Below are 21,496 nucleotides of genomic sequence, written 5' to 3' on the forward strand. Positions count from 1 at the left end.
GGATAAAAGGCCGTTTCTTCAACTATAGCATCATCAACGTGCATTGCCCACACGAAGGGAGATCCGACGACGAGAAAGAAGCGTTCTTGAGCAGACATACGATGGATGCCCACTGCGGGACGTCAAAATCGTCATCGGTGACATGAACGCTCAGGTAGGAAGGGTGGAAATGTATAGACCGGTCATCGGACCGGATAGTCTGCACACCATATCGAACGACAACGGCCAACGATGCATAAACTTTGCAGCCTCCCGCGGAATGTTAGTCCGAAGCACTTTCTTCCCCCGCAAGAATATCCACAAGGCCACATGGAAATCACCTAATCAAGTAACGGAAAACCAAATCGACCACGTTCTAATCGACGGTAAATTCTTCTCCGACATCACGAACGTACCCGACTAGAAGAGCATAACAAAAATTTAACACAATTTTAACATATTGTGATATTTATAACTTATTTTGATACAATTTAGTTCTCAGTAGTTATTATCTTTCAAATGTTGTAACAGGATTATATCATAATATGATTTGAAAAATGTTTAACACCGAATTGCCCAACAGTAGGCAATTAAAATAGATGTAGCAAAGTCTCCCAGCCATAGATATCACAACGCTGATATAATTTGAGAAGGTTGCCTTATTTATAATGTTGGTAATTTCATGTTCTCGAAAAATATTCTCGTTCAGACAAAAACAAAAAAATATAATTGTTGATCGCAATCTGTAGCCCTATCACGACCTGTAAAAATTCCAACTGCACAGAAACAATATATTTTGTATCTGATTCTGTTATAAATTTCTAACAAAATATGTTATTTTTATGATAAAATTGTAACAAAATTTGATAGTTTTTTGTTTCCAGTCGTGCAGTTTTTGATAGAAATTTAGATATTTTAAAAACATCCTGCACCATGTTTCTAACACATTTTGTTATAAAAATTTAGTATAACATAATAACATAGGATGATATAATTTTGATATGACCTTCTAGTCGGGTACGCACTTACCGCAGTGCGAATATTGAATCCGACCACTACCTCGTTGCAGTATGTCTGCGCTCAAAACTCTCGACGGTGATCAACACGCGTCGGAGGCGTCCGCCACGGCTAAACATTGGGCGGCTACAAGACGGTAGACTAGCCCAAGACTACGCGCAGCAGCTGGAAGTGGCACTCCCAACGGAAGAGCAGCTAGGCGCAGCATCTCTTGAAGATGGCTGGAGAGATATTCGATCCGCCAGAGAAACGACTGGTATGACAGCGAATGTGAGTAGTTAGTGGAAGAGAGGAATGCAGCATGGGCGAGATTGCTGCAAAACCACACGAGGGCGAACGAGGCACGATACAAACGGGCGCGGAACAGACAAAACTCGATTTTCCGGAGGAAAAACTCAAAGGTGCAGCCCAATCGGGTTGTACGTAAAGGTGACGTTGAACTACGTGGCTGTATGAAATGTACAGGTTTTCGACTTTCCTGTTCGATGAGAGAAACCAAAGCAAGCGTTTTTCAAGCCCAGGTTGAATCTGTTTTCGTTATTTCTAGACCAACATTTGAAAAGGGCGTAACAGCCAAAATTTATTCCTTCTGATTTTTCGTCTACATATATTGCTATATATGTGGACAAAGAATCAGAAGGAATAAATTTTGACTGTTACGCCCTTTTCAAATGTTGGTCTAGATTTATCCTGCGCTCCTGAGATTGAGTGAGCATTACGCACTCTGGTCATAGATATAATTATCAAGATGTTGGGGTCAGAGCAAATTAGTACTCATTTTATGATTTCTCAGTCTAAAACCCCGGTGGCTCGTTACAGAAAATCACATCGTGAAAGCTGGGCTGATAATGGCGTTTGGTGGTCTTCCTATGGAGGAAGTCAGAGTAGACGCGATAAATAAGTTTGATAATAATTATTATTCCTTCATGTGAGTTGCGCCGGACTTTGGACACCTAGGAATCTGCAAAAACGAACCGAAGAAAATTTCCCAGAACACATCCACTGCAGCAGTGAAGAAGATTCCGAGCTTCTCTACTGGCATCCATAGACGTAAGCGAGAAGCTGCCGCCAAACGCCCCCAAGGTTTTGAAAGAAAACGCGCGTGTAAGTTAGCTGAAACGAACTGCACCAGCTGGTGTAGCCCTGTAAGTTGCATTAATTTGACTTCTATGCTGGCTTGAGGTCTCCAGTTAGCCTTGCGAACAAAGGTTCAGAAACCGGAGATGGCGAGTTCGATTCTCAATCCAATCTAGGATATTTTCGGGTGGGAAACATTCTCGACAGCCCGAGCATAGTGTATTCATTGTATTGTCACACAAGATACATACTCAATACTCATGCAATATCGGGCATATAAAGCTTTCAATTAAAAACTAAAACAATTCTAATAGATTACTTTGAAAAGCAGGCCAAGTTCCATTTGGAATGTAGTGCTATGGAAGAAGAAGCTTGCGATACACTTACGAGATTGACTGATTCATCGAAACCTAAGCTGCTAAATATTATTATTATTGCTAAACTGTTAGCACGTTTTCAATACTTAATATTATCATACCTAAATATTGTAACACACTGGAGTCGGTTTTTACGCGGAGGATGTGGGCCGCGTGAATTAAAACAACGTAAAAAACCGCGTAAATCCCAAAATGTGTCTGAATGAGCCATGGAAATCCTGAAATCTAGTGAAAACAAAATCGCATAAAAAGCGAATCGTGTACAAAAACCGCGTAAAAAATGACTTCAGTGTTCATCGGTTATGAAGCGTTGACTCTTCCTTGATCGAATGGTCCAAGAAAATTGAAAATCCATCGAGAAACGGCTGAGATATTAACGATCAAAGTCTATCATATTTTCGTGACGTTTTTTGATTTTTCGAAAACGTAAAGTGTACCCCAATATAGAAAAGACAGACGTAGTTCTACGTCAAAAGCGCCAGCAAGAAGATCGAGATCGTGAAGAGACGGAGGAACTGTACCGCGCTAATAACGCACGAAAGTTCTATGAGAAGTTGAACCGTTCACGTAAGGGCCACGTGCCACAGCCCGATATGTGTAAGGACATAAACGGGAACCTTCTTACAAACGAGCGTGAGGTGATCCAAAGATGGCGGCAGCACTACGAAGAGCACCTGAATGGCGATATGGCAGACAACGGTGGCGGTATGGTAATGAACCTAGGAGAACGCGCGCAGGACATGCGACTTCCGGCTCCGAATCTCCAGGAAATCCAGGAGGAGATCGGCCGGCTGAAAAACAACAAAGCCCCTGGAGTTGACCAACTACCAGGAGAGCTGCTTAAACACGGTGGTGAAGCACTGGCTAGAGCGCTACACTGGGTGATTACCAAGGTTTGGGAGGATGAGTTCGCCATACGTCAGGTATTGCAGAAATGCCGCAATACAACGTGCCCACACATCATCTATTTATCGACTTCAAAGCCGCATATGATACAATCGATCGGGACCAGCTATGGCAGCTAATGCTCGAAAACGGATTTCCGGATAAACTGATACGGTTGATCAAGGCGACGATGGATCGGGTGATGTGCGTAGTTCGAGTTTCAGGGGCATTCTCGAGTCCCTTCGAAACGCGTAGAGGGTTACGGCAAGGTGATGGTCTTTCATGTCTGCTATTCAACATAGCTTTGGAGGGAGTAATACGAAGAGCAGGGATTGACACGAGTGGTACGATTTTCACGAAGTCCGTCCAGTTATTTGGTTTCGCCGACGACATTGATATCATGGCACGTAACTTTGAGAAGATGGAGGAAGCCTACATCAGACTGAAAAGCGAAGCTAAACGGATTGGACTAGTCATCAATACGTCGAAGACGAAGTACATGATAGGAAGAGGCTCAAGAGAGGTCAATGTAAGCCACCCACCACGAGTTTCTATCGGTGGTGACGAAATCCAGGTGGTTGAAGAATTCGTGTACTTGGGCTCACTGGTGACCGCCGATAACGATACCAGCAGAGAAATTCGGAGGCGCATAGTGGCTGGAAATCGTACGTACTTTGGACTCCGTAAGACGCTCCGATCGAATAGAGTTCGCCGCCGTACCAAACTGACTACAGTCGCCTCTCTACATCTCGATATTGAAGGGACCATCGAGATAGGGAGAGATCGAGCAATGGAAGAAAAATTGAAATGGGTACTAGATCCAAAAAACCTCGTTGCTATGAAAAACGACAACAAAATAAATATCCTTTCCTGTTGTTGATATGTTTGTTATTGTCCAAAGATGGTCTAATAGCCTGAAAGTTTGAACATATCGACATAAGGAGAGTGAATCCAGAACAAAATATTATCACATCACATCGAGATAGAGAGATATCGAGATAGGACCGAGGAAACCATCGACATAGGGAGAGATATCGAGATACAGAATATCGAGATGTAGAGAGTCGACTGTATCTACAAAACGCTTATAACCGGTAGTTCTCTACGGACCAAGGATGTTATCGATCATTTAGTAATCTGCCTTCGATCATTTAGTAATTTGTCAATAATTCATTCCAGAGGCTAAATTTGATAATGTGTTGTATGGTGGACTTTTAGTGCGAAGGTTTTTCTACAACTCTCCTTAACAGGTCGATGTTCGAATTCCACTATTAAAGGAGTTACGGTGCTAGTTGCTGTTCTTATACTAAATGATAACAAAATATGCAATCATTTAGTCTCAGTTACTGCTACTAGCGCTATAGCTCCGTTATTAGTGAAATTCAAACAACGAACTGTTAGGTAGAGTTGTAGATAAACCTTTGCACTAGAAGTCCACCATACAACACATTTTGAAATTTAGCCTCTGGAATGAGTTATTGACAAACTACTAAATGATCGAAGGCAGATTACTAAATGATCGATAACATCCTTGCTACGGACACGAGACCTGGACGATGCTCGTGGAGGACCAACGCGCACTGGGAGTTTTTGAAAGGAAAGTGTTGCGTACCATCTATGGAGATCAAAGTAGGACGCGAAAAAGTTAGGAAGCAAAATTTTTATAATGCGTCATTTTTCTCGTTTTTTTTTGGGAAAAATTCAAAATCCACTTTGAAGATTTAAAAATCTTGACTTTACTACCCATCGGAGAAATGGTGGAAGTTCCGAAGAAGTGATACTCGGCAGGATCATTACTGGTAGCACAAGTTCTGGTGGCAGCATGAAGACCACAACGCTAGCAACGACGAAGATGGTGCGTGGGCGCTGGTGACGGTTAGTGGTTGTGGCTGTACCTAAGATGCCAACAGAAAGCTCCCATCCTCGATGCCACGTGTTGTCCAGTTGTCCGCACTACTTCCAAGTACATAATTGCCCGGTATTGTGATATAAGAGTTACATGAACAGTAAGTCAACATTAGTGGATGGTAAGTACCTTCATTGTACAAGAAAAGGTGAGTACATCCCTATATTTTATTTTCACTTATTGAAGAAAAGCTTAATTGTAGAATTAGATTTGCCATTGCACATCAAATTTTAATCAATGCAAGGTGGCAAAATATCGATCATGTAGGGTGTAGCGGTGAAAAGATGTTGTAAAATTTTTTTCTACACTGTTCCTAAATTTGGAATGCTGAAATTCTTGATGACAATGAAACAATGAATTATTTTGGAACACCTTATTATCGCATATTGCCAAGGTCTTTTGAATAAGTGCATAACAGATTTGTAATTTGTTCTAGATACATACATATGCTAGAATAAGGATACCGTTGAAAATAGCCAAATGTATGAGTAATTTTGTCTTTTTATAGGACTTTCTCTAGAACATTCTGTATTCGTATGTGTAATGATATAAGCTTTCTTGTGGTGATTTTGTTACGTGACACCAAGCCTCCGAATTTAAATATTTCACTTGCATACTTTATAAAATTTAGTTTCGTGCATCAAATGACACATCTTACACTCAACTGATGTTCCATGATTCTCTAGGGATGACATATTTTTCTAGAAAGGTGGACCGAAACATATTATCAAGTGTTGTCAACGTTCATATAAGCAAGTTTATTTGAAAACTTTAGAGTTTTACAGTCATCAAAATAACAGGTCCCACCTGCGAGTTTTCTTCGATTAGTGCATTGAGAGAAAGTGAAACTTTGTACCGCGTCCAGTCGTGCTTTCTTCAGTATGCAGAACGATCGGCCGGTTTTTGAAATTTTGTTCTGTTTTGTGCGGGTGTGTAAATTAATCAGAAAGTGAAAATTTGTGTCGAGTCCAGTCGTGTTTTCTTCAGTAAGCAGAACGATCGCCCGGTTATCGAAATTTTGTTCTGCTCAGTGCGGTCGTTAATTAAAATAATTAGTGTTCGTTCGAATGTGTTTTTGTTTAAAATCAATCATACTACACGCTTTACACGGCAAACCGTTACCAAAAAGAAACCTGCCACAAACCCCACCTCACATATCCAACATCTTAGTGATTTCTCGCGGATGATGATGACTTGTCGGCTTCTATCAAAGCGAGTATCACGTCAACAATTTCCTACCTATTCCTTAACTGACCAGCATTCGGACACGGCCGGCGCTGGTATTGCTTATTTTTGGGTCACCAGTTCTTACACATTGAAGATGATGTTAGTCCCAAACTTCATCTGTTGGTTCTCTGTGTAATTACAGCTGACCTGGCAATAACGGAGTAGCAACCGTGGGCGGTCAATCATGCTCATGCTCATGCTCATGCAAAGTGTTGCGTACCATCTATGGTGGGGTGCAGATAACGGACGGTACGTGGAGGAGGCGAATGAACCACGAGTTGCATCAGCTGTTGGGAGAACCATCCATCGTTCACACCGCGAAAATCGGAAGACTGGGGTGGGCCGGGCACATAGCCAGAATGTCGGACAGTAATCCGGTGAAAATGATTCTCGACAACGATCCGACGGGAACAAGAAGGCGAGGTGCACAGCGGGCAAGGTGGATCGATCAGGTGGAGGACGATTTGCGGACCCTCCGCAGACTGCGTGGTTGGCGAAGTGCAGCCTTGGACCGAACTGAATGGAGAAGACTTTTATGTGCAGCACAGGCCACTCCGGCCTTAGCCTGATAATAAATAAATAAATGTAGCTCGCGAATGGCACTTGATGGCGAATGCGACGTGTGGACGACGAGAGGATTAATTCCGTTCAAATGTTTGGTTATTCCTTCACTGCCGTGTGCAGCATAATTGTCCCATTCGCCTTTTTACCGATTTTGAGTTATTTTTTGGAATCGCAATAGCTTTATGGAAAATGGATCAAAAAGGGGAGAATCAAAAGAAGAGAAAACAAATATATTAAGTCATTGTGTCCCGTCCTAAAAATGGCAGCATAACAGTCCCATCTGTAATTCTATTTGTAATCATATAAAATATGGTATATTTTTCATCTAGAATTGTAAAATCGTTTAACGTTGAAAAAAACTAACGGGCAAGTATAAACCAAAGGTTTTCTAAGGAATTAGGGCCCGGAGCACAGGCTAATATCTCAAAAATCTCCATATTATTCTCCAAAACCTTGTTTTAGTCAACTCAAAATTGTGAGTCATTGCATTATCAAGCTGGAATGCTGGTTACATGAATGACTCGCCGTGTTTGATTAGGGTTATCTCTAGCGTTTCGATGTTATCCTCCGACTTGATTCTCGTCGATACTAACACCAATAACAGATTTACCCGAAATTAGAAAGCCATTGTTTCGAATTTGAGGACACTGGATCCATTCGCACGGACACTGTTGCGGTATCGAAAAAGGCGAGAATACAACGGACCGACTTGCTGCAAGACCACAAAATCAGGTTTTCGGAATGTGTGTGTGTGTCTGTATGTGTGTGTTTAATTACAAGTTTCAAGGTTAGTAAGAAGGTAGGTAACATTTATAATAGAATTTAATTGTTGCTTTAATTTGTATAAATTCATTTTATGTTTTCAGCTTCACAACATGCCGGCCACCGTTGAAACCGACTACTGGGTCGCCAGGTAGCGATAATGCTGATCCATCCTTCTCTTCGTTGTCGGAATCGATTGGGATCACCGCGATCTCCGTGACTGCCCGCTTGTATTCCCCAGAACCCGTTTTAACCACCACAACGCGGACTCGACCGTCTGACCCGGCTATGGTTTCTACGATGCGTCCGAGAGACCATTGCAGTGGGAAGTAGTTGTCGAGTTTCAAAAGCACCAGTTGACCTTTTCGAACGTCCGAAGATAGGCGTCTCCACTTGCTACGCTGATGTAGCTGGCTTGCATAGTCCCGTGACCAGCAGCGCCACAGATCTTGAACTGAGCGTTGCATGTCCTGCATACGGGATTGAGACTAGAGGCTCCCCAATCAAAAAGTGCCCCGGTGTCAGAGCAGTTAGGTCATCTGGAGAATCAGAAACAGAAACGAATGGGCGAAAGTTCAGGACAGATTCGATCTGGGCTACGACTGTGAGAAGTTGATCCTTTGAGCAAGCCTTTTGTCCTATGATACGGTGGTACTTAAATGATTTCACTTCGGTCTCCCAGATATCAATATGTGGAGAACGTGCCAGGATGAATCGGAACGTGATGCCATTCCCTGCACAGTGCTCGCCCCGTTCGCGGACTTGAACTGCTGCTGGAATTCCTTCCGCAGCTTCCGTAACTCGCGATCCGCCGCGACGAATGCGGTTGCGTTATCGCAATATATCTCGAGAATCCGACCGCGACAGGCGATAAAGCGTTTGACAGCGTTGATGCACGCGGCGGTCGACAGATCAGCGACGATCTCGAGGTGCACGGCCTTTACCACCAAGCAGACGAATAATGCGACGTACACTTTAACCGACGAACCTCTCCCAATCAGTGGACAAACGAAAAACGGCCCACAATAATCCATCCCAGCATACGTAAAGGCTCGAGCTGGCTTGAGACGGACAGACGGTAGAGGTGCCATGATCTGGTTTGCTGGAGTAGGATTGCACCGAAAGCACGTGACGCATTCGCGTATAACCTTACGAGCTCTACCCCGGAGTGTCCAAAAGAAGGTCCACCATGGACCGCAGAAACAATGGATCGTGCATTTTTGTTCAGTTTTGGAACACTGAACCCTTCTGGGAACTTCCAAAGCTTGGAGCTGCCTTATGTTAGTTCGGTATTTCTTCCACCATGTTGCTGACTCTTCCGCAACCTCAGCATCCCACGACAAGTTAGCTGCCCAGAGGTGTTGTATGAACACTTTTGCGTTCACGATCACTGGTCCGAGGAGTCCCAGTGGATCAAAGAGTTGAGACATCTCGGACACTACTATCCATTTGGTTACGACATTTAGTTCAGGAAGTGCTGGGACCTTGAACTTGAACAAGTCCTTTTGGGAGAAACCACAAGACACCCAGTATTTTGATTGCTTGCGAACGATCGAGCTCTAATTCTGCAAATGTTTCCCACAACTCTTGGGGAACTTATTTGCAGAGACCCCTTTTGTGATTTGCAGCCCACTTTCGCAAAACAAACCCTGCAGACTTCATAATCTCAAAACCATTCGATAAAGTATTGGACAAAATGATCTTCCCAAGGCGGTTACGAAACAAATCGATGAGAATCCTCACCATAATCTCCATCAGCTGCTCACATGTTTCGACCATAGTGTCGTGATTGTCGTGTCCTGAGATGACGTCGTCTACATGTGCCGTTCAGAATGACTGAAACAGCTAGTTGGTAACGATAACCTTCGTCGATAGCTAGCTGATTCAGCACGCGTGGAACGGTGAGCTTGCCAGACCATACGTAACAGTTTTCAGTTGATACGATCAAATCACATCGGATGGATTGTCCCGCCAGAGGATCTGCTGGTATTTTCGGTCATCTGGGTGGATCCATATTTGCCGGAACATTTTCTCCGCATCGGCGGTAATGGCGGAACGTGGCAGACGGAAGTTTACAACGGTAGAATACAGGGCTGGTTGCATTGTGGGTCCGATATGCAGTGCATCGTTCAGCGATATCGAGGCAGGCCCTCGGCAGGATCCGTTGAACACCACACGTGTTTTGGTAGTCGTACTCTCTGGGCGCTGGATGGCATGGTGCAGCCCAATCGGGTTGAACGCAAAGGTGACGTTGAACTACGTAGCTACGTATGTAATGTACAGGCTTCCGACTTTTCTGTTCGATGAGACCAAAGCAAGCGTTTTTCAAACCCAGGGTGAATCTGTTTTTGTTGTTTATTCTGTGCTCCTGAGATTGAGTGAGCATTACGAACCCCGGTGAACTATGGGAACTGTTCCGTTTTCCATCTCACTGAACATCATCTCATCGCATAAATCTTTTGGTGTCTTCCAGAAACAGCTTGTTGCCATCAGTGAGTCTGACGATTCGTGAGACTATTCCATTTGCCGGAGGATTTTTTTTTTTTGTTTAAAAAAAAGGTAAGTTAAATAGTTTTTAGTAAGTGTTGCATTAGATTAACTTTTGCCATTCGCGTTGGACTTCCAGCGCAAAGGCGTTTTTTTGTACGGGCTGGAAATTTGAATGCGACCAGCGGAGTCAATTTGGGATTCCCATCCGATTTTCGTTGTGGCTAAGGTCCGCCTTTCGAGGTATCTAAACGGAGATGAGTGAAGTTCGCCAATCAGTCGAACGAAACTGACCCGACAGTCGCCAAAAACTGTCGTAGAACCACCCGTACGCTACAATCCCGGTGGTCAGGTTCCGAGAGCACGGTCCCCGTACATCGTTAATTATCGTACGCTGGACCAAACCTGAACCAAGAGTTGTAGCTTCCTTTTAGTTCTCACCCGGCGAATCAGAAAGGTACGTGAAGGCGGGTCGTAAGGGGCTACTAGCTCGAGGGAACGGTATTCCGGACGCTCTCGAGGATCGAAATTCGGAAGTCTTCCGTCCAGCCGCCACTCCCTCCACACCTTAAATTCAGCCATTTTGCGCACGAGCTCACACCGCCATCTTGTGGAGCAGCGATCGCCCATTGGCAAGCCGCCGGTAACTCGACGCTCCGGATACACCGACGTCACCAGCACGGTCGAACGAACCATCGCCTTCGGTGGGGTTTGATCCCACGACCCCAGTTCGCATGACAGGTGCTTTCCCTACTAAGCTACGAAGGACCTCCGTCGTCCACCGCAGCTTAGCGGGTACTGATGAAACCAAATTCCCAGCACCAGGTACCAGCCGATCTCTCGCAATACATTTTCAGAACTAACTCTCTCAAATGTATTTTTGTACACATGTCAACCAAGTAGGATGAGTATTTAGTATTGTCCGGCTCCTACACGCTTGCTTCATCAGCAACGGCGCGTCCAATACCTTTTCTGAACTAAATCTATCACACGTTGTACATATGCATAATCAAGTTTCAGACATAGTAATTAATTTCCACTCCGGGTGGCTTAATACCCGGCATATAGGCAATTAACTTTGAATGTACTGATTTTTATACTGTGTACACAGTATAAAAACGTGGAATCGAACCCACGACCTCCTGCTTATAAGGCAGAAGCGGTAGCCACTAGACCACCGAGCTCGTCCAACGGAATATAATATTACATCATCGTATAAAATTACACAATGTTGTAAAATTAAACGATTGGAAATATTCAATCGAAACTTCATGTCATGTAATTTCATATGAATACACAGTATAAAAATGTTACAACATATATGATGTAACAAGAAGGCTCCGTTCGATTCGACTGCAACCGCTTTCCACTGTTCTGGGTTCTGGCACATTCTTCTGACGATGTGATCGGCGATAGGGTCCATTCTGCATGCCTCCATCATCGCACTCCTTTCCGTTTTGAACCCGGGACATGTGAACAGGCTGTTGCCTGCCGTTTCTGTCACGTCTGGGCATTACGTACATGTGGGGGATGCCGCATGTCCGAACCTGTGCAGGTACCACCGTAGCCTGTTAAGAACTGAATAAAGCCAAAGTTCAGCTCACCTTGAGGTCTGCTAATACATGCAGGCAGACACCCTTGGTACTAGGCGATGGGTCCACCTTCCCTTAGCCGAGTTGTCCCACTCCCTCTACAATTTGGCTACCGTTACTGCCTTGATATTACTTCGAGCATTACCGGTGCCTCTGAGGGCGTAGCACTCCTCGTCTTCCTCCACCAGCAGTTTGGAAGGCATCATGGCCGCAGATACACATGCCGCCTCGCGAGATACGGTGCGATATGCGCTGATGCCTCTCAGGCACATTGGGCTTTGAGTACTCTTCAGCTTTCGCACGTTGAAGTTTGCGCTCAAGGCCGACACCCAGACAGGATCTCCGTATCGCGGTATTGAAACCACCACGCTTGCCAGCAACCTGCGCTTGCTGGAGCACACACTAGAGCTGTTCGCCATCACCCTCGATAGCACGGCTATTGCTGTTGCCGCGCGCTTGCAGACGTAGTCGACATGACTCTTGAAGCTCAACTTATTGTCGGTTATCACCCTCAATTGTTTCAGAGATATCTTGGAGGTGATGTCACAGCCACCGACTCTAATTGTCGCCTCCTGCATCGATTTCCGGTTGTTGACGACTATCATCTCTGTTTTATGATGCACCAACTGTGGCTTCCAACCTCGCAACCATTCCTCTACTACAGCGGTTCTCAACCGGGGGTACATGTACCCCTGGGGGTACCTTCGCCGAGCCCAGGGGGTACCTCGGGCAAAAATGCATAATGGCTGATTTATATCAAAACTTATTGATAAAGATTTGATATAAGGTACACTGGAGGAAGTGGAAAAGGAAAAATCGATAGTGTATGTTTGAATTAGTGTAAACCCAGTTTAAATGATCTAAATGCGTTCAATCAAAATGGGCTATCAAAAACAGTCAATTTTGCACCAACTGTGCGGTAATTCATACCATTTTGGTCGCTTGAAACTTATGGAAATAGATTTTAAAATTAGGAGTTGTTTTTCCACTTACCCTAGTGGGATGGGGTAAGTGGAAAACCCATAGTACCTTGACCTTCAATAGTGATGAGTAGTTACATATAACTCAAATCAATACGATAATTGCTCTGAGTATCTTTTGTGGAATAATTTCATTACTTTAACGGAATAGATCCCCATGGAATTCTCGTAATAGCTAGGGAAGAGCTGGTTTTGCCTTCTCAAACACTAAGTGTACGTAAAATATATCTCGCACTTAGTTTCATAGGGGCGTAACTGTATTGATCGATTTCTCTTCGTCGATGTTTTCTTTTTATTATTGTACCGAATTGCGCTGGTTTTTCGATGATTTAATGGTTTGGTGTGATAAAGGATGATTGTATCTTGCAATAGAATCTATAATCACGGTTGTAGCTTTTGAAACAATTGAGTTATTAACAAAATATAAAATCGATTAAGAGAAATCGATTAATACAGTTACGCCCCTATGAAACTAAGCGCGAGATATATGTTCGCCCTGAATTTTTTAAAGGAAAAATGGGACTTACATTGTTATAGACTAATCAACTTAGTTTAACGAATTGAGATGATGTCTGTATGTGCGTATTTGTATGTATGTGTGTGCGCAAAGCACGTACAAAATTATCAGTTATTCTTAAGCACTTGTCCTTAACCAATTTGTTCGCAAAAAAATGCATTCAACGGCGAAACTTGTTATGAATAAAAATTAATGTAAATTAAAAAATATATTTACCTATCAGTGTTATTTTTACCTTTCTTATACATTTTTTCATATGTTAAACATGTGTAAGACATCAATACCGATAGGTGGATTAATCAGGCATTTTCTCATTTATATTAGTCCAGTCACCACTGGAATCACAATGATAACAAAGAAGGAACATATTAAGATTCACAGCTATCAAAATAAACCCTGGAGAGAACAAACAAATTTCGTAATTAGAACATTATCCACTTCCCCCGCAGTGTTCGATACCTGGGGTAAGTGTACAAACCACTACCAATTGAATGGGATTAGTTCAATTGTATTATAATGGTCACCTGTGATATAAATTCACTGGAAAAAGGGACAATTGGTGCAAATAAGAAGTGCAAATTATGAATGCAAAAATTAACTTCTCGCGAAACATAAAATGACAGTTCAAGCGTTAACCGTGTTAGTGTATATATTATACAAATTTTTACATAGTATTAGTGTGAGCGTCAAAGTATATTCTTGCGTAATGTTATGATGTGGTAAAAACTGTCAAGTATGTACAATTCCAATTTTTCGAGTCGATTTTTACACTTATCCCCTTTTTCCACTTCCCCCAGTGTACCTTATGTTTTTTTTTCATTTAAATTTTGATCTAGTACAAAATATGTATAGCGATCAGTAACTTAAAGACTATTGAATCGTTCCCTCCACAACCAGCACAATAGATGAAAGGCTGTGGGAGAAAAGATCTAAAGGACAATACAACGAATGAATAAAGTTAAAAAATCTTCTATGCTATCTACCTGATTGAAACAAAATGTTGAATCTGAGGTGAGCCAACCCATGGCTGAAAAGCTCAATAATAAAGAAAAAAAAAGTTGAATGATATGTTAAGAATATGATTCTGAACTCAAATTTCAGAGTTCTACGCGTTTAGAAGCCTCCATTTGAAAGACATGAAGGCCTTTTTTCCAAAAAGCTCAGTTGCTTTGAAAGCCTCCTATTAAACAGCTCGCAGGACTGCATTCAAGAGGATCGAAGGACTTCTTTCAAGAGGTTCGGAAACCTACTTTCAAGATGTTCAGAGGCCTCTTTTAAGGAGCCCGGAACCGCCTTTCAAAAGCCTTTCCTTCAAGAGGCTGGTAAGACCACTTTCAAAAGGCTTGGAAACCTCTTTTCAAGTGGTTCGGAATCCACCTTTCAATAGACCCGGAAGCCTCCTTTCAAGAGGCCCGGAAGCCTCCTTTCAAGAAGCCCGGAAGCCTCCTTTCAAGAGACCCAGAAGCCTCCTTTCAAGAGGCTCGGAAGCCTCCTTTCAAGAGGCCCGGAAGTCTCCTTTCAAGAGGCCCGGAAGTCTCCTTTCAAGAGGCCCGGAAGCCTCTTTTCCAGTGTCCCGAAAGCCTACTTTCCAGTGACCCGGAAGCCTCCTTTTAAGAGACCCGGAAGCCTCCTTTCAAGAGGCCCGGAAGCCTCCTTTCAAGAGGCCCGGAAGCCGCCTTTCAAGAGGCCCGGAAGCCTCCTTTCAAGAGGCCACGAAAGACACGGAGGCTTTTTTTCCGAAAGGCTCAGTTGCTATGAAAGCCTCCTATTAAACAGCTCGCAGGACTGCTTTCAAGAGGATCCAAGGACTTCTTAAAAGAGATTCGAAAACCTCCTTTCAAGAGGTTTAGAGGCCCGGAACCACTTTTCAAAAGTCTTCCTTCAAGAGGCTGGTAAGACCACTTTCAAAAGGCTTGGGAACCTCTTTTCAAATGGTTCGAAATCCTCCTTTCAAGAGTACCGGCAACCTCCTTATAAGGGTCCCGGAAGCCTCTTTTCAAGAGGCTCGGAAGCTTCCTTTCAAGAGGCCCGGAAGCCTCCTTTCAAGAGGCCCGGAAGCCTCCTTTCAAGAGGCCCGGAAGCCTCCTTTCAAGAGGCCCGGAAGCCTCCTTTCAAGAGGCCTGGAAGCCTCCTTTCAAGAGGCCCGGAAGCCTCCTTTCAAGAGGCCCGGAAACCTCCTTTCAAGAGGCCCGGAAGCCTCCTTTCAAGAGGTCCGGAATCCTCCTTTCAAGAGGTCAGGGAACGCCTCCTTTCTAGAGGTCAGGGAAAGCCTCCTTTCAAGAGGCCCGGAAGTCCCCTTTCAAGAGGCCCGAAAACCTTCTTTCGAGATGCTCGGAAGCTTCTCTTCAAGAGGCCCGGAAGCCTCCTTTCAAGAGGTCCGGAAGCCTCCATGCAAGAGGTCCGGAAGTCTCCATTTAAGAGGCCCGGGAACCTTCTTTCGAGATGCTCGGAAGCCTACTTTCAAGAGACTCGGAAGCTTCTCTTCAAGAGGCTCTGAAGCTTATCCTCAAGAGGCTCGGAATGCATCCTTCTAGAAGCTTGAAAGCCAACGTTCAAGAGGATAAGAGGCGTCCTTCAAAGTATCTTAGAAGCCTTAAGTGGCTCGAAAGCCACCTTCCAAAAGGCTCGGAAGCTTCTCTCCAAGAGTTCGATATAATGAAAATTTTATCCAACTTTTGAAGAGTTACACTAATTTTCATTTACAGCAAAAAAAATAGGGGGTACCTCAATTGATGCATAAGTGCGAAGGGGTACCTCTCAAGAAAAAGGTTGAGAACCGCTGCTCTACTAGACTGATCGAATAGGTATCAGCAGCGCCGTAGCGTGTGGTTGGCCAGGTTGGCCCCCGCCAAGGGCGCCAGCTCTCAGGGGGGCGCCGAAATCAAGAATTGACCTTTCTCGTCAATAATTTTTATTCGCTGAATCGATTCTTTATTTTATTTCAGATGAACTTTCCCAAAGAACCCATGTTATCGACGCTTCTAAGTATTTAAAAAAATTAAAACCAGATTGGCCTATCATTTGCCCGACTTTGAAAGAATATTGGGAGAATTTTCCAGGCCGGTTCACACGAGCAGCACTTTTTCGGTTTTGTTTTCGATTTTTCAAAAAGTTAGAGGCTTTAAAAAATATGAGTTCTTCGGGAAAGTTGACATTTAAAAGTCAAAGAATCAACTGAGACAAAAAAAAATCGTTTTTAAAACAAAAACCAAAAAAAGGGCTGCGCGTCTGAACCAGCCTGAAAAATTCATCATTCTTTGAAAGTCGGGCAAATGTTAGGCCAAACTTAAAAAACAGCATCTTCCCAATTTTTTGGATAAAATTTTAAAAATACATAGAGGCGTCAACTATGGCGTCAACTATGGGGTCTTCGAGAAAGTTCACTTTAAATAAAATAAAGAATCGATCGAGCGTATAAAAATTTTCGACAGGAAAGGTCAATTACGGCTTGTCATCAAACGAGTTTGCACTACTCCATTTACTTCCACCACTTCAAATGGAATAGTTCAAACTCGTCTTATGACAAGTAACAACATTCCTCTAGAAGCAAAAAATAATTATTTATCAAGAATTACGGCATGAAACAAAGAACAGTTTTATTAGTTACAAGGCCAATTAATAACAAACCGGTTACAAAATCTGAAGATTTATGGTACGAAGACTTCCAAAACCGTTATAAAGGGACCAAGAAAAAAATTAAAAATTTCATATCCAAAAAGTTATTTGAAAGTTATGGATTGGATTATTTCCATTTTTGAATACTAAAACTGTCACCAGTGGGGGAAAATGCGAAACTGTTGAATATGCGACAGGCAGTGAAAATGTACTTTGTCAAAATAACTAGTTCGGTTATTATTTCTCAAAGCTTTTATAGATTGTGATTGGCAATACCTATAAGCAGCACGTGCAATCAAATCATTCACCACCTTACTTTACCACGAAGCTTTTCTTGGTTCCAATGGTGAATCCGACCACTTCATAGTTGGATTTTATTGACCTAACGAAGTACAACCGTACCTCCAAACTACCGACAAACCCATTCAAAAGTTGGATTTTTCTTGATCCGAAGAGATTCAATAGTGATTTGCACCTTCCACCGATCCATTCAGAGTTCAGAGAGTGGGAGCTCAATAGATTATTTAATTTATTTAAGCACAACTTCCTCAGCTAATTCATATGAGTGAATTATAACTATTTTGAAAATTTAGAAAAAGAATTGGAAAAGTTCTGTTTTTCAAGCTTAGCTCAACATTCGTTCGATTTTAAACCAAAGCCAATCCTTTTGGCCAATTTACGCATGCAGCACTTTTTCAGATTTTGATTTCGATTTTCTAAACAGTTAGAGGCTTCAAAAATATGTCTTCTTTGGGAAAGTTGACCTTGGACGAATGAAAGAATTGACTGAGGCAATAAAATGAAATACAATTTTTGACGGGAAAGGTCAATTGAATGCAAGAAATAGTTGTTGTGGGCAGTATGAGCTGAAAGGAATCGTAGACAAAAAACTTTCAGCAATTTAAATGATCTTCCACTCCGTTCTGGACATTTTTAAGATTCCGTACTTACATGTTTTGCAAATACTAAAACAATGACACAAAACTTCAAAACTTGTTTAAGACATACAACCGAGAACTGCTTGCTATCGGAAGCATCTTAAATTCACCAAAATTTTTAATCTTTCTTTTCGATTAGATTCAAAATGTTGATTGAATGTAGAATATTGCATTTTTTTCCTTAGTAAGAGAGGGGCGCCCTAAAAATATTTCGCCAAGGGCGCTGGGTATCCACGCTACGGCTCTGGGTATCAGTCAATTTGACCTTCGTCGCCGCTCAAACTTTCCTTGACCTCTCGGGACCTCAAAACGTCGGAGCAAGTCGTGATTTTCATAGAAATTGCGTGGTTGGTGCTCATAAGCTCGATGTTCATGCATATATAAGTATTAAGATATTTTGAAATCCATAAGATACCGCCATCGGGGGTGAAAATGGGTCATCACTCTCACCGGCAGAGTGGAGGTTGTAGAGCCAAATCGGTGAAAACGGTCTCTTATATTTCAGTCCTTTTGCCCTCAGATACATTCAATCCATTCCACAAGCATTCTAAGTAGTTGAAACAGTGACCAATTCTCAACCCCATTTGACCCATTCTCACCCCCGACGACGGAACAGAAAGTTGCAGTCCTCCACTAATTTGTTCAGTAGGTCAAAACGAAACTGTCGCAGATCATATTATTTTGGAACACTTCCGCTTGGCGGCGTTAGTGATATGGAAATGCTCGATGGGTTAGATATTGCGGATTTAGAAAGTTTCCGTCTGCTACAAATTTGTTCAAGAGGTCGAAATGAAACTGTCGCAGATTGCACCCGCTTAGCGGCGCTAGAGTATATGAGAATACTTTTTGGGTTAGATATTTCAGAATTCGTGAGATTCATAAAGTTGCCGAATTCCACAAATATGTTCAAGAAGTCAAAAAGAAACTTTCGCAGATCATATTATTTTGCGGCGCTTCGCTTTGCGGCGCATGTGTATATATAAATGCTCGTCAATTTATTTATTGGATATTTTGAAATCTGCAAGCATATTCCTGAGAAATTACTGAAAAAAATTTCGGTGGGACTCCTGAAAAAATCCAGAAGAAATCCCGCAGAAAATACCAGAGAAATCTCAGAGTATACTGCCGGATACGTTCTTGGAGAATCTTTTGGCAACATTCTTCCAAAAGAATTCTTGCAGAAACTTCCGAAGGAGTTCGTTGAACTGCTGGATGAATTCTTGAAGGAACTACCGGAGGAACTTCCGAAGTACATAATTCTTAGGTGAACTTTCGAAGGAATTTCTGGACGAACTAACGGAAGAGCTCCTAGAAGAAATTCCAAAGGAATTCCTGGAGGATTTTTAGGATAAATCCCGGAAAAAGAATTTCAGAACGATTTTTTGGAGAAATTTATAGAAGAATTCTCAGAGAAAATCCTGGAAGAATGTTCAAAGATATTTCTGGAAGAATTACCAAAGGAATTCAAGGAAGAATTTAACGAGAGTGTGTAACAAGCTTCCTCTGGATTTTTTACTGAGTCTTTAATTAAAATTCCACCGGATTTCGTTGTGGAATTTCTTTGAAATTTCCACAATAATTTGCACTGAATTTTCAATTTCAATTCTCTTGAATTTTCATTCATATTTTCATCGGAAAATCTTGTTTTACACGAAAAATTCTTTTAAAAATCCCTGGAAATTCAAAGAGTTTCTCAAAATCTAATCTCATTCTCGACGGGTATTCTGAGGAATGTCACACGGAATGTCACAGAAGAATTCAGAAAGAATCTGGAAAAAAAATATTGTTCTAGCCCAACGGTTGAGGGTTGAATAGATTAAATCAAGTCATAGAAAAATTCAGTCTATTTTTGCCGTTTGAAATAAATTAGATTAGTCATTGCGTTCCGATGTAATGATCGAAATACCTTTTTAAAGACACGTCGTATACGCCGCCGCCACAAAGTTAAATTTAAACAAATGCTGCCACCCGGAATTTTTAAACTAGCGCACAACTCAAAGTGCGTTTGACGTCTAAAATACGGTGCAGTTATCAACCGGCGAGTGTAAATGTGTTTTTGTGTTTGAGATTTCCAGCCCGAGACAAAAAAAAATATTTTTTTTTTTTGTTATATTTAATAATAATATTTATTATAAAACTAGTCGACCCGGCAGACGTTGTCCTGCGTAGTAGGCGAAAGTGCGCGTTGGGAAATTTCCATACGAATCTTCAATTTAGTTTTTACGATTTAATCAACTTTAGTCGTGATTTTTATAAAAAGAAATATCATATAAACCCGTCGGAAACGATAATGAACGTTTCCGCTGAAGGAATGAAGAAAATCCATCCACCCGTTTTTTAGTTAAGCGGATACGAACACAGACCATTTCATTTTTATTATATAGAAGATAGAAGATTGAATTTCCCATTCGCTGACTTATTGACTGTCTTCAAGTATCTTCAAATAAGATGTTTTCAAATCTGGCATTGCTGATCGCAGCGCATTTTAGACATCAAACGGATGTCAATCGACGTCAGATGCAATAAAAGTACATCGGATTGTGCGGCGCAATCGTTTGACATCGTTTTGAAGTTTAGCGATTCGATAACTGTGAAACTTTTGCAACTACCGAATTGCAGTATCACTGGGCTTGCTTTTTTACGCGAATGGATTTTTTTTCAGTTTCACGGTCAACCTCGATTTCCACAGCTTTTTAAATAGCACTTGATTTTTCTTTGATTTTTTCGTGGGTCAACTCACAGTTTTTTTTTCTGGCCAAACGCCATAAACTATCAAAAATGAATCACGTAAATAGCGATTCAAGTGTACAGTTGCGAAACAGGAGCGATATTCGCAATCTTATACTTGTACATCAACAATTTAAACTGGTGTTCACACTTTCTCATCCGGAAAAACTGAATGAGAAAATGCTAAGCAAGAAAATGACTAACATAACGATTTTAAGTAAATTGGAGAGAACACTATGGAGCAGAACTAGAACAGCAACCACTAGACCACCAAGTCGATTTTTGCATGGATTTAAAATTTGCTTCAAATTGTAAATTTTGATCACGTTTACATACGGACTTGTGTGTACGATGTCCATTAATTTAGCATCGTCAATATCATCATCATCGTTTTGAGCAACTGTTCATGCATTTCAAAATTCTTATTCGATTCTCCTCTCTGCACAATCTGATTGAAAACAGGTGCTCCTGATGTCCAATAAAGATAAAATTTTGACTATAATCGTTAACCCTGTTTTTGCATTTTATGACGAACTTTACCCACACTGTACCGACAAGTCGAGCTTTCTTCTTCCTGAGCTCGATCAACCTGATCGGAACGGATCGTGCAGCCCTGCTGTGGTTGGATAGGCAAGGAAGGCGCAAAAGGTGGCGGCGACGGCGACGAAAATGACGACGAATAGGAACAAACAAGAAACGAAGGAAACACTCCTCACTCCCTCTTCATAAATACTTCGCAGCACCATTACAATATCCACACAAAACAGGAAAACAGGTATAAGCAGCACCACTCTTTCCCTCTATCTGGCTAGAGCTAACCCACCTCTTCGCCAGCAGTCAGTCAGC

At 42.2% G+C, this 21,496-nt stretch overlaps 2 protein-coding genes across 2 annotated transcripts in view; both read right to left on the reverse strand.

The window, feature by feature from the left end:
* LOC134207007 (low-density lipoprotein receptor-like) overlaps positions 1-21,496 on the reverse strand; it is a 275,204-nt gene that overhangs the window by 150,286 nt on the left and 103,422 nt on the right. The gene's annotated exons all lie outside the window — the stretch shown is intronic.
* LOC134207009 (uncharacterized) lies at positions 11,972-12,478 on the reverse strand. The gene has a single exon (XM_062682748.1). The coding sequence runs from the start codon at positions 12,476-12,478 to the stop codon at positions 11,972-11,974; it is 507 nt and encodes a 168-aa protein (XP_062538732.1).

Source organism: Armigeres subalbatus, chromosome 1 (genome assembly GCF_024139115.2).
Source record: "Armigeres subalbatus isolate Guangzhou_Male chromosome 1, GZ_Asu_2, whole genome shotgun sequence".
In the NCBI taxonomy this organism is placed as follows: Eukaryota; Metazoa; Arthropoda; class Insecta; order Diptera; family Culicidae; genus Armigeres; species Armigeres subalbatus.

What these genes read in the sequence shown, in the direction of transcription:
- LOC134207009 (XM_062682748.1), bottom strand. Translation starts at nt 12,478, where the DNA reads ATGATAGTCGTCAACAACCGGAAATCGATGCAGGAGGCGACAATTAGA.